The sequence below is a fragment of the Hypomesus nipponensis genome, chromosome 7, assembly GCF_054491055.1.
Source record: "Hypomesus nipponensis isolate SF chromosome 7, ASM5449105v1, whole genome shotgun sequence".
In the NCBI taxonomy this organism is placed as follows: domain Eukaryota; kingdom Metazoa; phylum Chordata; class Actinopteri; order Osmeriformes; family Osmeridae; genus Hypomesus; species Hypomesus nipponensis.
In genome coordinates this window covers 14830227-14849700 of record NC_140367.1, presented here as the reverse complement: position 1 = coordinate 14849700, position 19474 = coordinate 14830227, and the positions used below count along the sequence as shown (strand labels likewise).

The 19474-nt window shown below is 38.8% G+C and overlaps 1 protein-coding gene across 2 annotated transcripts in view; it reads left to right on the top strand.

Annotated features, from left to right (window-relative positions):
* The window catches only part of sult4a1 (sulfotransferase family 4A, member 1), a 121147-nt gene extending 101894 nt beyond the window's left edge, over window positions 1–19253 (top strand). Inside the window, exons 6-8 of one of the 2 annotated variants that reach the window (XR_014762459.1) lie at window positions 13140–13278; window positions 17450–17562; window positions 17671–19253. Coding sequence is in view for 1 of the 2 variants with exons in the window: in XM_084701573.1 (XP_084557699.1) it covers window positions 13140–13278; window positions 17671–17783 (252 nt within the window). In the remaining variant the exon portion in view is untranslated. The remainder of the gene's footprint in view (window positions 1–13139; window positions 13279–17449; window positions 17563–17670) is intronic. The other variant, XM_084701573.1, reaches the window with a different exon arrangement.
* Window positions 19254–19474: the final 221 nt, after the last annotated feature.

Sequence of the window (19474 nt, the reverse complement as noted above, 5' to 3'; positions counted from 1 at the left end):
CATGATACATTTTAATCTAATTTAAACCCCAAGGTAATAATATTTGTGTGTTTTTAATACAGTTTTATTAGGTGTGCTCAAGCCTTCGGGCGAGCACAACCATTATTCTCTCTCATATTTCTTTATTATTATTATTTAATTTCCCACCCCTATGGATCCATCAATATAGACCAATTATCACCCTACGTCACACAACTGTCAAGCAGGCTCAACTGCTCATGTCGGTTGCAAAAGACAAACTTCTTCCCGGTCTATTACACTTGGAGTGTCGACCAGGTCATCATATATCTCTGGCCACTGTATTGCAGGCCTTGATATTAACTTTTTGAGGCTCGTGGACTTTGGACAAATACATTTATGTTTCACTTGTCTATGCACAAAAGTCGCTTGACCCCGATACCCTTAAATAGCCTGACCAAGTGATCGGGCAAAACTAGCCTGGCTAACGAAGGTCACTTTCTCAGGCAAATGACAAATAAAACAGGCTCGGTTAAAGAAATCCGAGATGCTGGCTATCTTCATCAGGCCCTTATCTTGATTAGGCAGTCCTCCCTGATGTTTCTGGTGTATAATGGAGTGAAATACAACATTGTGCACACTGCCAGTGAGCGAGTCTGACTGAGGCTAACGTCAAAACAGTGTAACGGGGACGCAGTCTCACTCAGATTGCCAGTTTAAACAAATCAGAAAAATAATTGGACTAGCTGGCTAAAAGCAGAATTTGCATCTCTTGAAAGCTGCCCTGCTCAACTTTTTAGATGTAAAATTGACTGTAAAACTGTAAAATTATGAACTTTGTGACATGACGTGAAGACATGGTTGCCGCTCGACTATGCGGTCTGTACCGGGCGACATTCTCACTCAAATTTCAAGACTTTCGTGACCTAAAACAAAATTCTGATATGACGGATCAATGGGTAATCGCTGTCTCTCTTAAAGGCTGTCCTCCTCGACCTTTTTGGTCTTTTTAAATGTAACTATTTGTATTATCCGTGTGGTCCTTTTGCCAATTAAAATGTTATCCTTTCCTGGTTTTCTGCAACCACGGTGCCCGCACATCCTGAATGTTTACAAACAAATAATTGGTCTATTTGGACTACACAGACAAGGTCAGCGTCAAAAGGTTCGTCTTGGTACCGATTGCGTTGCATGTATTTTTATTTACGTTCCGTTGCATAGTTTAAATTGAAATAAAGTTTTGTGGCGAGAAGTGAAGCTAACTTGCTAGCCACAGTCACTGACGTTACTAACGTCACAAAAACACGCGTGACTACCTGTAACAGAAGAACATTAGTTTAGCAGCTCGTTAGCTTCTGGGAGATAGCTTGGCTAACTATAGCTTTATTTCAAGGCAGCTGCTGAAACGCCACAAGGAAAGAGGCCAGGGGAATAACTATTTAATAATTTTGATAGATATGATAGTGATATGTATGGAACGCCTAGTTAGTCAAAATTAAATCAATAAATAAATAGGTAAATAAATAGATAAATACATACATAAATAAATATGGCTATGGAATAAATTCTGAAATAAAAAAAGATGGCAATAAATATATAAATATAGCATTATATAATTACATAGCTGAATCCATTTACCGACATCAATAAATAAATACATTTATTTATTTCCAAATGACGTTTTTGTAAAGACAACATTTATTTATTTCATGGGACTTTTACACGCCACATTTATTTCCACATGTATTTCCACGCCACATTTATTTCCACACTACATTTATTTCAGTGCTGTATTTATTTCAAATCTCACATGCAAACGAGAGGGGCATGGTTATCATCAGACCAACGCAGCAGATAGCTATGCTACCTGTATGGGGGTGACAGTGGAATCGCACTGCCGAACGGCATGGCTTGTCAGGATATATTATTTTGGCACAGATAGTAGATTTTGTAGAGGTACTTGGGTGGATAAGTGCTCTACAGAACATAGATATTGAAGTCTTAAATAGTTTGAGACTTATCGAGCACTGTTCGTGTGCAAGATGTACAGGTAGTGGGGGGTGATAAGTCCCAGGTAATGTTAGCTAACACAGCTAGCAACAAAGAAGACAATCACTGCCACCACCGCTACATCGCTCTGCTATTATGTGGATAACTAGGTCGATAAGGCACCTGATTATAATGATCTAGCCTCACCATTATGCCATGCCTTACCATTTAGTGAGACGAGACCTGAAGTGAAGCCAGACCATTCCAGACATTACCCATACCTTTGGATTTACAGTAGGCTACTGCTTCAAATTGAAGTCAAGTTTCTTAACGCTTTGTTATTATTGGCAATTTAAAGTTGCAACTAACCAAGACGTGTCAAGACCAAGACCCATTCAACACGGTACACAATAACCAAACCCAGATATTAGGTACAGGTTTATGGAATTATTCAATATTAAATCAAACCACTACCACTGGACTCGTTTTAATGACCATTCAGTGACACAACGGGTTTGGCTGTTCATATGTGCCAATACAGCACAACACTACTAGCTCTACAGTAGCTAGCTCTAGCTGAAATGGCCACACTGATGTCGTCCTTTTATTATTTTGTCAGCTAGCTACCCGGATAGCCAGCCACTTGGCCTACAGTTGTCGACTTCGAGACCGGTGACAGCCAATACCACCTAGGAAGATATAGTGTTGGCAGTGATTGTTAGCTTTGAATACGAGTTCTACGTCACACGAGCGAAAGCCATGTTTATAAAGGTAACTTCAGCGCAACCTCATAGCTATCAAAGATCAAGTCCCCACACGTAGGCTACTAAGTCACCGCCATCACTCCCATACAAAGGCAGAGACGACACAGACATTATGGGCAAAGCTTGTCTACATTGTATGCTTTTCGGCAGTGCGATGCCACTGTCACCCCCATACAGGTAGCATAGCTATCTGCTGCGTTGGTCTGACGATAACCACGCCCCTCTCATTTGCATGTGAGATGTGAAATAAATACAGCACTGAAATAAATGTGGAGTGGAAATAAATGTGGTGTGGAAATACATGTGGAAAAAAATGTGGTGCGTAAAAGTCTCAAAAAATAAATAAACGTGGCATTAGGAAATAAAAGTCCCATGAATTAAATACATGTTGTCTTTACAAAAACGTCATTTTTAAATAAATAAATGTATTTATTTATTGATGTCGGTTAATGGATTCAGCTATAAATTATATGATGTTATATTTATATATTTATTACCATCTTTTTTTTATTTCAGAGTTTATTTCATAGCCGTATTTATTTATGTATGTATTTATCTATTCATTTACCAATTTATTTATTGATTTAATTTTGACTAACTCGGCGTTCCATAGATATGAAACACAATTGTGAAATGTAATGTACAATATGAGCTGATATTATTAAGGAAGTACATCTACTTTCGGAAACAGTAGTCTACTATTTCACTGAAGAGTTAGCATCATGACATTAGCCTCTGTTGCCCGGGTAACCCTTACAAAAAAGAAGTATATTAAAGTATACTAAAATATGGATAGTACACTTTTAGTTCACTTTTGATATACTTTTAAGAAGTATGCTTAGAAAATAGTTCACTTTTGATATACTTTAAAGAGGTATGCTTTGAAAATAGTTCACTTTTGATGTACTTTTACGAAGTATGCTTAGAAACAGAAAATGGTATACATTTTTCTGGAGTAGGATGTACGTTTTCTATTATTATTCAGAAAAAACAGTCAATACATTTTTTTTTACAAAAAAGCTACTTGAGAATTTGAAGGTTATACTGTCAAACTGACTGAAGAACGAAATAACGACGTGGAAAAATGAAGATAGCATGGCTCATTGGCTGGTCAATTCCCCTGATGCAAGGTGGTAAAGTGTTAAAATTTGCTGATAAGTTTGCCGTTTGTTCGAAATACAAATGTAACCTCATTAATTTCGTTTTTTAAATGTGTCTGCTTAGAATTTAGTGTTTTGTTGAATGGTAATTAGGGTTTCTCCGGTAGGAGGGAACCTATTGTTTTTGTTAGTATTCTTATTCTTATTTTTCGTCTCCGCTAAATGGCTCAATAGCTCAAAAAGTCCTGGACCCGATTCCATCCAATTTGGCCCAATGATACAACAGGTCACTCATTACTCCCAGACGGCAAGTGGCCCATTGACGCCCATAGGTGGCGCTATAAAACACGCCCAAAGTCTATGTAATTTCCCCAGCGCTCCATTACTCCGAAATGCATGAAAATTGGTATACATGCCTTATTTCTCATGGGGGAAAAAAAAGCCTCAAGAACCAATAAGGTCCGCCATGATGGATTTTGCTGTACAGTCCAAATTTGGTACAACCTTCAAAACCCTTCTCCTCATAAACCATAGATCCAATCGACTTGAAATTTGTTACAGATGTGTAGAATACATGTTTTTATACATGGTTAAAATGAATAAGAAATGCAATACAAAATGGCTGAAAAGGGTGTATTTATGTAAATGTCCACATTGCTTCAATATCTTTGTGTCAATAAATCAAATATCATTTTGACTGATGGTTTTCAAACCTTATTGGGTTCAAGATGACATCACTCTGAAGTGCTATCAACAATTTCACCTCGGTATGTTAAAATATGATTGAATTTGAGTAGTTTAAACTTTGGCTGAATCTAACAACTCTTACCACAGAAGAAACAGCTTACTTTTTTATACAGTAACTGAACATGACAATATTCAACACTGAGAATAGCTCAATGGACTGGGACAGTGACCTGCAAAGTATAAGATTGTAGGTTTGAATCCAGCCACAGTCTTTTAGCTTGTCTTAAATTTGAATATCTGTTTAGTTAAACAGGAAGACATCATTATGAAATACCATGCGCAATTTCATGCAATTCCACTTTGAAATGTCAACCGCTTCTTAACCTTTGTCCCAAAGCTGACAAAAACTAAAACTCTGCCCTTTCTACTCATACATTCTCAACAGTTGGTGCATAGCAGAGAGGATAGAGAGGCTGCCTTGAAACCTTATGCTCATGAGTTCAAATTCCCATTCAGCCTATTGTAGTTGGCCCAACATGAAGAAGTTTTGCTCTCTTGTTGTCCAACTCTTGACCTTCTACAATGTACATTTTTATAATCTTTTGCCATTTTGCGGAGGAACCCGCATCGCTGCTTGCAGCTATATTTGTCATTGTTGTGCTGGTTTACCATTGTAACCATGAGTTAAATGACTGTTACGTTTCATCAGAAGAGCTGGATTCGTCAAACGATATTACCTAAGCAGTAAGTAGCTTCTTTCAGAATCTGCAATGTCACTTTGTGAGGGTCCCCGTTCTCGCCATGTGACGCAAGATCTGAGGGGCTCCTAAACATTTTAATTTATTAGTAAATTACATTTATTAAGTTTACTTATTTAGGTACTTACATTAATTGAAAGTGCACTTGAAAGTATTGCAAAGTATGCTTTGAGGCTCTTTAGGAAGTATACTTCATGAACTGAAAGTGCACTACACAGGTTACTTTGGAGTATTCCAAGGTATACTTTTTAGTACTTTAGGGAGTATACTTTACAGTATTCAAAAGTAAACCTTGAAATACACTATAAGTGTACTTTAAAGTGTACTAAATGACCTATAAAGTGGGCCAATTCAGTTTACTTAGTACAAAAATAGTATATAAATTAGGGCTGTGAAAAATAACACGTTAATGCGTTATGATTAATTTACAGGATTAATTCGTTATTTTTGTTTAACGCATTTAACGTAATATAACCACAGTTCCACCCAATCTGTAACTTCTGGATGAGAAGTTCGTGTTCCAAAAAAACTAAGATGGAACATCCAATAAAACCAAAGTGATATGCACTCTGCGGCAGGGCTCCAGACTGCGACTAAATGGTTGCATTTTGCGACCAGTTTTTGAGACAGTGCGAGCATTTTTTACAAGCACTCGCGCATGTGCGACCTACACATTTTGAATTGATTGGGTGTGGACAATGTCAGCACACGTTAGCAACAACGCAGAAACGACGTTCTAGTAAGACAGCGATATCAGCTTTCCTTCTGCATTAGTACCGTAGCTTAATGTCTAGGAAAGTTGAGGATATTTTTCGCTAGGTTCCTATGAACATGTCTTAATCTGCCAGGCAAGTGGGTGCCCCTTCGTTCTTTTGGTGAGCAGTTTCGCGAGCCATTCTTACCCGGCGTCATGGAGCTTATTTAAATACTTGTTTAGCACTAGCGTTGCTACTGTATCCCTGCCTGTGTTTGTTATACTCAGCAAGTATCGTGTTGTGGTGTCGGAGGACTGTTCGAAAAGTGCATCATACATTTAAGTCATTTAGCTAAGACTTGCGTGTACAGTACGTAATGTCACACTAAATAATGTATTTAAACTCCAGCTTATATGGTGCGTTGCAGGGGCGATTCCATGATCAGACCTTTAGGGGTGCTCAGCCACCAATGAGAATGTGACATGATTACAGTGCCTTGCAAAAGTGCTAAACGTAAACCCGCTTGCTAATATAAATCCCTAATTTCACTGGATAACAATTAATACATTTATGTATTATTATGCAAAATATTGAATGAATAAACTAAGGATGTCCCTTTCTTCATGAACTACCAGCATCAAATGATAATAAACAATATATTTTAGAAAATGTTAAAAAAAATATTAGGAGTGCTTGAGCACTCCTAAAAAGGATCTAAAATTGCCACTGAATTGTACCCTGTCTTCAAATCAAATTTATTTGTATAGCCCTTTTTACACGCAAGCATGTCACAGAGGGCTTCACATACGCCCATAGAACTGCCCCTCAACCGACCTAAACCCTCAAGGAAGACAAGGAAAAACTCCCAGAAAAACTCCCAACGGGAGAAAAAATGGAAGAAACCTTGGGAGGAGCAATTCAGAGAGGGATCCCCTCCTCCAGAGACGGTTGGCAAGAGAGAGGAGCAGAACACAAGCTAAACATAGTCATACAGTGTCAATGGGTTTTGAAACACCAAAAATCCATTGTTCGGCTTTATAGACGTTGGATGGGACCTGGAAACTCGCTGTTGGCCGTCATGGAGGCTGGTTTCCGGTTGACGACCTGGTCCAGCGTTGGTAGACCGACGACCAGGCAGGTCCTGACAGCTCAGACCCCCCACACCACAAGGGATGTGTGGGGGGGACAGAGAGGAGAACAGGGATTAGAGAATGCCAGGAGCAGCTAACAGTCTTACATTAATAAATAAATTGCAGGTCAATATAAGGTGTGCCCCTTAATTTTCTGCTTGCGCTCCTAAAATTCAGTCAGGGGCTACTGTGCTCCTAGTAAAAAAAGCCCTAATATAAATAAGTACACTGCTGGTATACTGTAAGTAACATAATAATAGTATACTTCCTATACTAAGTATACTTACACAATAAACTTGAAGTATACTTCTTTTTTGTAAGGGAACACATACTACAGTGGTATATGATGCATCTCATTTAATTTTTCATTTTTATTAGGATCCCCATTAGCGGCCCATTTAATGGCAGCTAATCTTCCTGGGGTCCTCTTTAAAATATTCACAACATAAAATTACAAAAAGCAAATATAGCTGCAAGCAGCGATGCGGGTTCCTCCTCAAAATGGCAAAATATTATAAAAATGTACAATGTAGAAGCAAAACGACTTAAAGGTGACATGACATGCTGTTTTTGGATGCTTTTATATGCTTTTATATAGGCCTTAGACTTTCTATGATTGTGAACATCATGGTCAAGTTAATACAAATTCAATTTGAAAGCTGTCAACATGTACTCAACATGGACAACATGAACCGTAGGCGGAGATTGGCCTCCAGACGAAGGGTGCGTAAACTACGTAATTGTTTAGCTGACGTTACACGGCCTAAACACGGTATTAATGTAAGCCTCATGTTTCAATAATAGGCTAAAAGAAACAATGACACAAGTATAAACATTTTATGCTTCAGCTTTCGTTGTTTTAGATGATATGGCACTGCAGAAGAAGATCTCCAGTAGTTTGGAGACACCCATGAACAAGCCATTGGTGGGATACCATTGTGCTAACATTTAATTGTGCTCAATTCATTCAGAACTTCAGAGTTTCTCCTGAAGTCTTTGAATATGTATGTCCCCGCCTTAAAATCAGACTGGAAAGAAGGAATACTAACTATCGCATGTGTATACCGGTGAGGAAGACAGGGATGCAAACACATCAAAAAGTGGTACAGTGGTAATTGAAGCCGTTGCCCTGTGGCAAATATCCAGATACTTACATTGCCACCAACCCCCCGACATCCCCGGCCCACCCCTATAGGCACAGAGTAAAATAAAAATAAAAATACACCAACACTAATTTGGAATATTCAATTTCATTTTTTATTCAGAAACATACACTCTTATTAAACTATCTAAACCCTTTTCTAAACTCCTTCTTCCTCTTCTTTCTGGCCACCTCCTGCAACGTATCCAGGGCCAGAGCAGTGGCCAGAGCAGTGGTCTTGGCCTTCTCGGCACTCTCACATGTAGCACTGTGGCCATACTCCACCTGCCTCTGTCCTCTTCTCTCTGTCGGTCTTGTCCCTTCTCCCTGCAGCCCTAATGTTCTGGCAGATCATTTTATCAACTGGCCCCATGTTGATGTAATCTCTTTTAAACATGCCAGTCTTGTCCCTAGACCTAAGCACATATTTCACAGTCTGCACTGCATCAAAGGTGGAGATCTTCATGTTAGATCTTTTAGTGTCCATCACATCTCCCATGAAACTAAAGGAGGACTCTATCAGTGGCCCATGAAAGATGGGGAGGGCACCTCTGATAACCTGGCTGAGAGCTGGATACTTCCCCAAACTCATGACATGTGCCCACCACTTCAAAATCTTTCCTTTTTAAACAATTAATAAAAAATACATTTTAAATTTACAAGATGTTAAACACTTTTACCAGTCTACATATTAAGGAACAAATCAGTCAATCAAACGGAAAGAATAATTACAATACATGTTCCATTTGTCCCATATGCCGTCCTTTCGTGATTATGCTGTTGCATTTTTTAACCAGTATGTGGCAGCATGAAGGGATACTGCTGTTCTGAACCGCTAATGATAAAATGGAAAGAATATCTTAAGTAGTGGTAAACTTAATTCAAAATACTAACCGGATGCTTTGGATGGGCTGCAATAAGGTCTTCTGCGACTTTCCCAACATAAATCTGGGAGTGAAGTGCGTGTCCAATTCTAGCTATTTGTTTGGCAACATCTTCAGATGCAAGAAAGTTGATGAACACTTCAAGTTGCTTGTCATGAAGCTTGTGAACCAAGGTTTTACTTTCCTTCAATGAACATAAAAATTTGATTTTTAGAACTGACTGAACTTGCTGTTGTTTTTTAATAGACATCAGAATCATCTTACTTCTATGTTGAGTTGCATACACTAGAATAATACTCACTTGAAAGACCATCACGTATTGTTTACACACAGATCCACTTTTTGGTTTTCCACCCAAATCTTCTTTACAATTCGGACTTTCTTCCCCAAGTCATTCCTTCAAAAACAAAACAAAGATACAATATATAAATGATAGTGCATACACATTTAAAGTTTGTGCTATTCCAATGGTGTACATAAAATGTATGCAAAGAGTATGAGTACTTCTGAGGCTAATAAGATATATAATAAGATAGTATACATAAAATGTATGCAAAGAGTACTTCTGAGGCTTGAAAGATATAATAATAATTTACTTGGGACAAAAGTGTCTGCTAAATCATAACCATAAAACAGTAGGTATAGATGTACAACACACTTTATTAATCTCTCTTTCATATCGACAGACACATCAGACAGATCATGTTTACTACTGAATACTAAGATTTAATAGTGGGATTTTAGTTCCTTCTGGACCATATAACAATCTGTTACAATATATACATACATACCCTTCTTGCAGAGATCCTGGGGCCAGTTACATAAACTTAGTTTAAGACTAAAAAACTTAGTCTTAGCCTTAGACTTAGTCAGGTAAGACTAGTCTAATTAAGCCTGTCTGTTGCATAAATAGTAAGACTGACTTAATTTGAGCTAGAATAGTTAGCCATCTCTTCCCCTGGCTAAACCTTGCCATAAAAGCTGAGTTGCTATGCCAACGATCTGTTTTAGTAGGCTATGTCATTATCTTAGCATAATGTATTACGAAAGGAATCTAGTGTTATTTGTAACTTCAGAAAATGTTTACGGGGTTCTGCTTTTCCGCAGAATAAAATGTTTTATTAAACGAGTGGGTAGATGACAACTCACTTTTTTTACGCTAGCACCAGCCATCTGCGTTGTTGTTGATAAATGGAAGTAGCGTTGGGGTTAACTTAAGAAGCTTAAAACGCATACACTATTTAATAAGACAACTTTTTCAATAGGCCTACTGTATTCCTCCAACAGATATAGGTTTTCATAAGGTTGAAATGTATCAATCTTTTGCCGTTTTGTCCGCCATCTTTTTTTCGGATTTCGTTGTACTTAAAGTTGCATTTAAGTATAAGTCTAGGTCTATTTTTATGCAACTGGCCCCTGGTGAATAAATTCAAACCTTCGCTGAGCCTTGTCACTCACACAATGATCTCTGTATAGGTCCTGGTCCTGCTTTCCCATAAATCCAAAGTAGTGCACTCTGAACACAGGTAACATTCTTTTCGTGTTGATCCCTACATCATAAGCTGACAACCAGCGATGGGAGACAAATATCTGGGGATTGGTGGCAGGTATGTCCAGGAACTCTGCTATTTCTATCAGGTACGCCAACTGCAAGTAAAGACATAACATATCTTACACTTCTAGCAACACTCAAAACAATTAATAAACTAGTTAGAAACAGATTTTTCATAAAAAATGTAATGCATGTTCAGATACCTGATCTGATGCCCATCTGTGTGTATGTCTGAAAAGAGCTGCTATAAGTAGTTTTCAAAAGGTTTTGCAAATCTCTTTGCAGCGTTGTGAACGTGATGGCGAGAGTCACCATCGACATCAAGCAGAGTGGGACAATGCTTCTCTCGGATCCTTGTCTCCAGCCCTGATTTGCTTCCGCGCATCACATTGCATGAGTTTAGCATTATGCTGATTAGGTTCGACTAAGGAATGTTCTTTTTCTGAAAAAAGTAAAACATCAACCTCTCCAAACTGTCTGAACTGACTTTTACAACTTCAAGGGAGCCCAGGTGTTCAACCACAACCTCATTCAGCTCTTCGTTGAAGCGGCTGACGAGCATAGAAAAGGACCTTCTTATTACTGGAAGTACTTTCTTCCACATTCAGAGAGAAGGGGTATTGTCGTAATTTGGAGAACGTTTTCTCCACAAATGTATGGCCCATACCATACACCATTTTATATGACGCTGCAGTGCGGGACAGTTTAATTTGGCTAAGGGCTGCCTTGTCTGCAGCTAGACACTGGCCTAACTCCACCAACACAGGTACCATTGTCAGAGAGAGTGCTCAGCAATAACTGCCAGGACCATTGCCTAGTAAATGGAGAAAGAAAAAACATAAATCACTCATTTAGTGATTCATTTTAAACACATTTTGTTAATCTCCTAATGCTTTGTCCTCATTATGTACTCATTTCCACAAAAATGATTTTTGTTTAACTAGTCTTCAACACACACACACACACACACACACTCACATCTCCATTAGCAATGCAATTACACATAGGCACTGGTAGCTTAACACTTTCCCTGATCTTGTCTGCTGCTGAGGCCTGGTTCTGAGTAGCTGGTAAATTATCTTCCTTATGGAGGAGTTGAGCCACACTTTGAGTTAAGATTGAGGTCACTCTGTTTGTGTGTATGGATGTCTGACAGTGTGCAAACAGGGCATGCACCCCTCTGCTACTGTAGTTAATTTCCTTCATGCAGAGTGCATTTAGCTCACCTCTTTTTTTAATTTTCTTAAAAATGTCAGCATTATAAAGCAATGTCAACATTATAAACCAAAAATATCCTTACCTCCAGCGATCTCACCAGTTGCCAGTATGGGATGGCGCGGCGCCAAACTCTTGTCTCAGGGAAGAAATTTGTTGCAGTGGCAGATACCTTAGGGTCGTCCCAAATTGTAAACGCGCCAAAACTAACGCAAACGTTGCTATGGAACACGGTTGTTGCTATTTGGTACCAGTGTGTCACACACTGAACAATACAGCCAAGCAAGTACAGTACCTAGTTGTTTGCCAAAACTACACTGAAATGAGTAGGTTTATGGTATGGCTAATGAAACCTTGTGATTTCCATTATTGTTGGTCAGCTGTTGGCGTGCACACATCTGGAAGAAAGTGTCCCTCATTTGGGGTTGAGGAAGTTGGCAACCCTAGATACCAGACAGTAAAAGATATGCAGCAAACACTCACGCTTGCGCGCAAGTTTATTTGATTATTTATTATATTAGGCAATCCAGAATTACTGTTGATTAAATTATAATCAGCCCCCCCCCCCCTTAAAATAACTCAAGTCACCCAAACTGATGTGAAAAAAGCGGGAGGTGCCGAAAAGCAAACATGCTGGTTGAACATGCTGTTACCAAGGAGGGTATTATATACCTATAGTAGTGCATATTGAGGTCCTTTCATTTTCAATAAAGATATGCAAGATGATGTGATGACAATAGAAATCGCTTTGCACGCATCAAAACTTCAGTTGGCCCCACCAAATCTCACTTCAAGGTTTTTTGAAGAGTTGGCAGGCCTGCGTTAAAGTTTTCCCTTCTAGTGATTTTTTTAAGCATTTAGCCTCTACATTATATTACATTCATTCATTAGAAATGAATGTGAAAACAAGCTGAACCCCCTTTGAAACAAGCTATCAACATTTTCCCATTCAATTGAATGGGAAAATGTGTCCAAACCTTTGACTGGTACCTGCTATGTAAGCACTTTACAACAAAGGAAAACGGAACTGTGATCCAATACACTCACGCTCACATTTTATGTGATCCAGTGCACTGAATGTACTGAATCAGTAGATAGATGGACAGAGGGACCTGTACATTATCTCCTTGATAACACAGTCGTAGCTTAACAGAGATTTACAGCCATTAACCTTATGTGACATAGTATGTATTTTGAAAAAACTATGTAACTGTCTCTATACGGTAACGTTTACCGATGTAAATATTTATCTCCTCTCATGTGCAGGACCTGGGGACATTGGTGAAGCAGCTGGTCAGGTTCCTTGGGGTGTCCTGTGACAAAGCCCAGCTGGAGGGAATGGTGGAGAGCTGTAATCAGCTTATAGAGCAGTGCTGCAACTCAGAGGCCCTCTCCATCTGCAGGGGTGAGGAAGGAGAAAAAGTGAAGAAGGGTGCATTCATGGTGAAAAAATGTATTCAGTGGTCAATATACATAAAGAGGAAGGAAGAGGACAATCGTTGAACAAGTGTTTTAAAATCTCTTATCTTGCCCAAACAAATGTGTGGTAGAGTTCAGTGTAGCCATGGGGGCCATTATAGGTCAACATTACAGAATTTAATGGAGGTTTACAGCGGAGGCTTTGTCAAAGTAGGCCATAGTTGCACACATGGAACTGACACATGCATCCAGCTCCAGATCCAAGGCTCATATCACATACATTGTTTGGTGTATTGTTGAACTACACCAGATCTTGTATTTGTTGGGAAAATGATACCATAGCATGTGCAGAACATTGAGAGGGGGGGGAGAGAGAAAGGGAGTGAGCGTCTCTTAAGAACACTATGTGGCATTCACTGCACACCCTAGCAAAACATTATATTTAAAGTATCGTTACAAAATACAAACACACAATAATTAAAGTTGTCAATACATATATAAATATAGTTATTACATTTTAAGTACACTTAAGATAGTGAAAATGTGTGAAGCTCTCATTTACATTTTTATTTTAAATTGATTCAAGCAGTCTTTCTCCATTTGAACAGACGGTGCACAGCAAACTGCAGTGTCTTCTATTCTACTGTGTACATACATACACAGACACACTCTTTTACACTAACATATGGAAGCCCATAGGGGACTATATTCAAATGAAAATGAGCAATTATACAAATTGTATTTGCATTGGCATGTCATATTGGCGATCTATGACAATATTAAAGGTCACATGATATACTGTTTTTGGATGCTTTTATATAGGCCTTAGTGGTCCCCTGATATTGTATTTGAAGTCTCTTTTCCGAAAGTCAGCCTTGGTGCATAATTACAGCCACTACGAGGAGTCCTACAATGAGCTTTCCTCAAGATGTGCTGTTTCTGTATCTGTAGCTTTAAATGCTAATGAGGAGGAGAGAGGCGGCACCATGTGCTAATGTTTACAATGGATGTATCGCAATGGCTCATAGCCCTATTGCTGTAAGATGCCTCGAATTTGCAATTTCTCATCTGATCACCCTGGTTTGCAGAGGTGCACACTCATAGTAATTTCAATGTGGGTAAAGGCGGATATCGCGTGCGCCATAACACCAACGGTAGAACGGTTATCCAAATAACAAAGAAGTGTACAACACTTGCGTTACAGCATGTGTAGTAACACACATGCTAATCTACCGTTACACTAGCGACTAGGGGTGGGCGATACTACAAAATTTGGTATTGATACGATAGCAAGTAAATACAGGGCCAGTATTGCCGATACCAATACCGATACTTTTCACTTTGAAAAGCAGCTGATTTACTTCTATGTAGGGGAAAGCCATGCCTCATACTTTATTAAGTCAATGCATCATCAATATGCACATTTGAATGAAAATAGAAAATGTGTATGTCATTATTATAACACTTATGTTTTATGTTTATTGTATGCCCACCTGCCCACAAAGGTAAATTCCTTGTTCGTGTACACTTACTTGGCGATTGAACACATTTCCGATTCTTCTGATTTGCAATTTTAATGATTATTGAGCTTCTCTTTCTCTCTGCCATTGTGCAGCCATCAGTGTGCTGCTGACTGAGTCATGTACTGCACGTGCACACTGGGGGGCGGGGGCGGGGCAAAGTGAGTTTGAGCGAAGTAAGATAAAAAAGTGGTGTTTGCACTGATGTAAAGGGAGTTGTGTACTGAATGTAGAAAAGATACATTTAAACTTAAGTATCGATCTTTACTGATACCAATGTTGGTATCGATACAATCGATACTTTAAATTGATCCGCCCACCCATACTAGCAACAGTAACTCAACTGTTTACTGCAGGGCTAATGTTACAGCCACATTCTAAGGGTACCAAGCTCAGTAACCATATACAGTAAAGCAACAAAATGATATAGCATTAGTTGACTTAGTTGTCTGAGGTTTGTAGCAGGACCAAGGAGAGTTAGTATGTCCAGAATGTTATTTCAGCAAGGCCAGCTTTGTATTAGCTCAAGGAAACAGTCGTGGCTGAAATGATTGGCGCAGACATACAAAACTTTTGGAAGTTGTGTCGGTGCATTTCCAGAGAAAATTAAATTAAGACACTGGGTCTTCAGAGGCTCGGATGAAGGAACTGTGAAAATACTTTGGTTTTCCTTTGTACATCCAAACTGAGCAAATGTAATGCTTCTTTCGTTTGCGAGCCATGATGTCTCTCGAAGATAAAAACACTTGCACGGTCGTAGCTCAGTTTCTTATGGGCGGGCCAGTTTCTCTGGGTGGGCAAAGCAAAGAGAGGGGAGGTAACCTTCCCTATTGTTACGTCACAATAGGGGATTTTCAAAGCTGAGAGTTTGAGCTTTAATTTTCTCAAAGGCAGAGAAGAGTACCCAGGGCTTGGTTTACACCGATGGAAATGTCTAGCCACTGGGGGACCAAAGGCAGGCTAGGGGAACTCATATTAATGTTAAATAACCTCCTAAAGTGAAGTTTTCATGTCATGTGACCTTTAAAATTAAAAGTAATAACGGTTGGACATTTCATTTTCAAAGACGTACCTCTCTTTACAGTGGACTATATAAAAATGTTGATGCAAATGGGAAAAGTGTGACTTTTTAACTGAAGAACCGCCTTGATGAGAGGTCTGACAGATTGCAATTTTATGATAGAATGTTGTGTCTCGAAGAGAAGGGAGAGTGGAAACGTAATTGACAGGGGGCGCTGTTTAGCTTATTGCATTTGAATTGTGTCATAGAGAGAAAGAGTTGCGTCAACTCAGAAAACTAGGTGGTCACGTGGTTCATGTGTCTCGAAATAGTTCCAAACAAAGCGAGCGGGAGATTTAAATGAATGTAAAGACCCACCAAAGCAATTGCGGAGCTTTTACTACTGCACACAATAATATGCGGATTGGTAGCTAAAGATGTGGGCTGACTTGTGGGATCTCTGTAATATTCATGGTTTATGGTAAACTTAAAAATAATTAAAAACACATTTTCGCGACACACAAAATTGTCTCTCCATAAATTTCAATAATCCACTAAACAAAACAATAGCCTACATAATAGGCTCATAACTGACTTTGTTGTCCATTGTTTAATTTAGTTTTACTAAACTACAATAACCTCTTCACCATTGTTTTTGGTAGCAGAACGGTAGTTTTGCTAGCTAGCATGACATCTCTCAGTACTTTACACTAACAACGTTAAATGTACTAAATGGTAGAAAATGAGCTTAGATGCTACAACTATTTTCCCACTGCCATTCGACTGTGATAAGATTGAAAAAGGATTAAACATGGTGCAAATTTTACTTCTTAGCTTCGAACAGTGCTGTCATACAGCTGTTTCTCAGCTGTTTTGTTTGGAATTTTTCTGCGGCCATGTTGGAAAAACTGTCTCAGTGAAGGCAATGGCGTTGATGCAACTCTTTCTCTCTTTGAATTTGGTCCACTGTAAAGAGGGGTACGTCTTTGAAAATAAAATGTCAAACAGATCATTTGAATATTGTCCCCTATGGGCTTCCAAACTAACACATATGCAGACACAGACAAAAATCAGCTGTTACCTCTGTGTGTTAACTGTAGAGTTTAGAGTCTAAGCAGTGAATGAGTCAACTGGAAAATACATTTAAAGAACACTTACATAATACATTGTTTGTGTCCCTATAGATTGTCTATGAAGATGTTTAGCTCACTCTGTTATCCCTTAAAAGACTTAATACATGGTTTTGGATCCGGACGCTGAGTAAACCAGAGCAGTGTGAGGTCAAACTGATTTTGAAATAGTTTCCTGGTCTGCAGATGTGTCATGTCAAATAAGTGAACCCTTTTCATAGAAATGTTGTGAACACCCGTATCTATTACCCACACTATGAAAGTAAAAACGTCTAGTGCTCTGCTACATCACCTCTTGGTTACACAAGATAACACAACCACTTTTCCACTTAAAGCCTAATATATGTAATTATTTTTCTACATTTTCTTAAGGTATGATTTTACATAGATAATTTATCATACATTTTTACATCATAATTGTCTGCTATTCCCTTTCATTTGTTTGTCCCTTTTATCATTTTTGTATGCTTGCTTTTGTCTTGTTTTCCCATCTGATGTTTCTTTTAGTGCATGGATCCCTAACCTAAAGCCTTGGACAGGGCTAACACACAACTCACACAGCCTATTGGGCTCATCAATAGGACTGTACACATATAGTTTTACACATCAAGGGACCAAGGGTAAGTTATACACACAGACACACAAGGGTTCCCAACCTATCTGTAAGAGGAGGCAATATGGCATTAATAATCTGTAATTGTATGTGTGTTTGTGTATACTGATGGCAGGTCGTGTGGGGCTGTGGAAAGACATCTTCACAGTGTCAATGAATGACAAGTTTGATGCTGTTTATAGACAGAAGATGGGCAAGTCCGATCTGACCTTTGACTTCAGCCTATGAGGACGTACAGAACCCTTCCTCCTTCCGTATTGAGACTACAGATTCCACAGTCCTCTGCCTCCATTCCACACTCACCTATCAAGGATCAATCAATCAGAATCTCCACTGATTAATCTGTCAATGGTGCCCCCTACACACCGCTTCTATTCACAACCCTCTAACAGGTAATCAATCCAATAAATCAATCGATCATTATCACCTAAATCTACAATACATTCACTTCACTGTCAATCACTCACCTGTTAACATTGTCAGTCAAAATTACAATAATTGATTAATTGTTATCAGCCAACTTGTTTGATTTTCCAGTGAAAACACAGTAGCCCATCTGTGGCCCAAACCTCTTCCCACCACCCAGCCATCCTAGTGTATATCAAGTCTTGAATGTCGCAAAGAGAATTCTAATGTGGCGTAGCCAATAGAGAATGCGAAGTTACGTCACTGTAAGTTAACGATACGTCATGCCGTGTTGCCATAGACTTATGTCTATACAGTAGAGAGTAGACCAACCAAGCCTGCTCTTTAAAGATGGCGTCCCCATTAATTTCTATGGAAAGTGCGCAGTGAGGCAAGCGTGTGCGAAATGAACCGCGCCATCTTTCCAGTTCCAGGTAGTCCAGTCTTGCACTGAACAGTGGCTTGTACACGCACACAACTAGCTATATACGTCATTCTTTTACAACCAGTCACGAGCGTGTGAGGGAGTTAGAAAACTGGCAGATTGGGGTACAAGTCTGAACAAGAAGCAGATACATCATGTGAACTTTACGAAAATCAATGCTATTAGTACTGTATGGTATTCCTTTCACTTGGTTTTTTTAAATATAGGCCTATTCTAGATGGAACATAGGCTACGTTCTACATACGACTCAGACTCACCACATATATGTTGTTTTTTTTGCTTTGTATTTTTAGTATGACTGCTTAAGTATTGTGTTGGATTAAAGAAACTGTAAACTTGAATATCTGGCTCCATCATTGTTCTATCTATATGTTAAATAGGCCTATATATGTTACTATTATGATGTGTTGCTTTACTATTGCTAGCTTACTGTTATGGTTAATGCCATCATTGTGGTGTTAACTGACATGACGTTGCATTTATAAACCATAACAATATTGTAGTTATCAGACACAATTCAGACACATCTTCGTCTTTGGTCCAGAAAAACATGTCAACAATCTATAATGACGCCTTAACATGCCACAACATCACAATTATATTAGGCTCTAATTATGTTATGTCATGCCATGAACATAAAAGTTAATTACAAAATTGTTAAATCTGCTTTAAAATAACGGAAATAAACACTATAAACAATTATCATGTATGTGTGCAACCATTTGTAAAACTAGCTACAGCAGGGCAGGCAACTGTACCCCTTTCTCCTTGTGCTCAATCTGCTCCAGGTAAATCAGCAATCAGCTAATGTTGCCTTTTGTGCCCTGGTCGTACCCGCAAGCACATTTCCAGGCAACTTTTCTTGACGTAAGATAATAAATGGGGTGCTTACCCATTTTTACGGTGGCCCACCACAGCAACATTAGCGAAGCAAACAAAAGTTGAAAGCACAACAACATCAACACACAACACAACGACATAAAAAAGCGAAACATTTATAAAAACGCTACATTTAAAAAACGATCTACTACTTACAACACAACAGCATTGGTTCACACCACCATCAGCC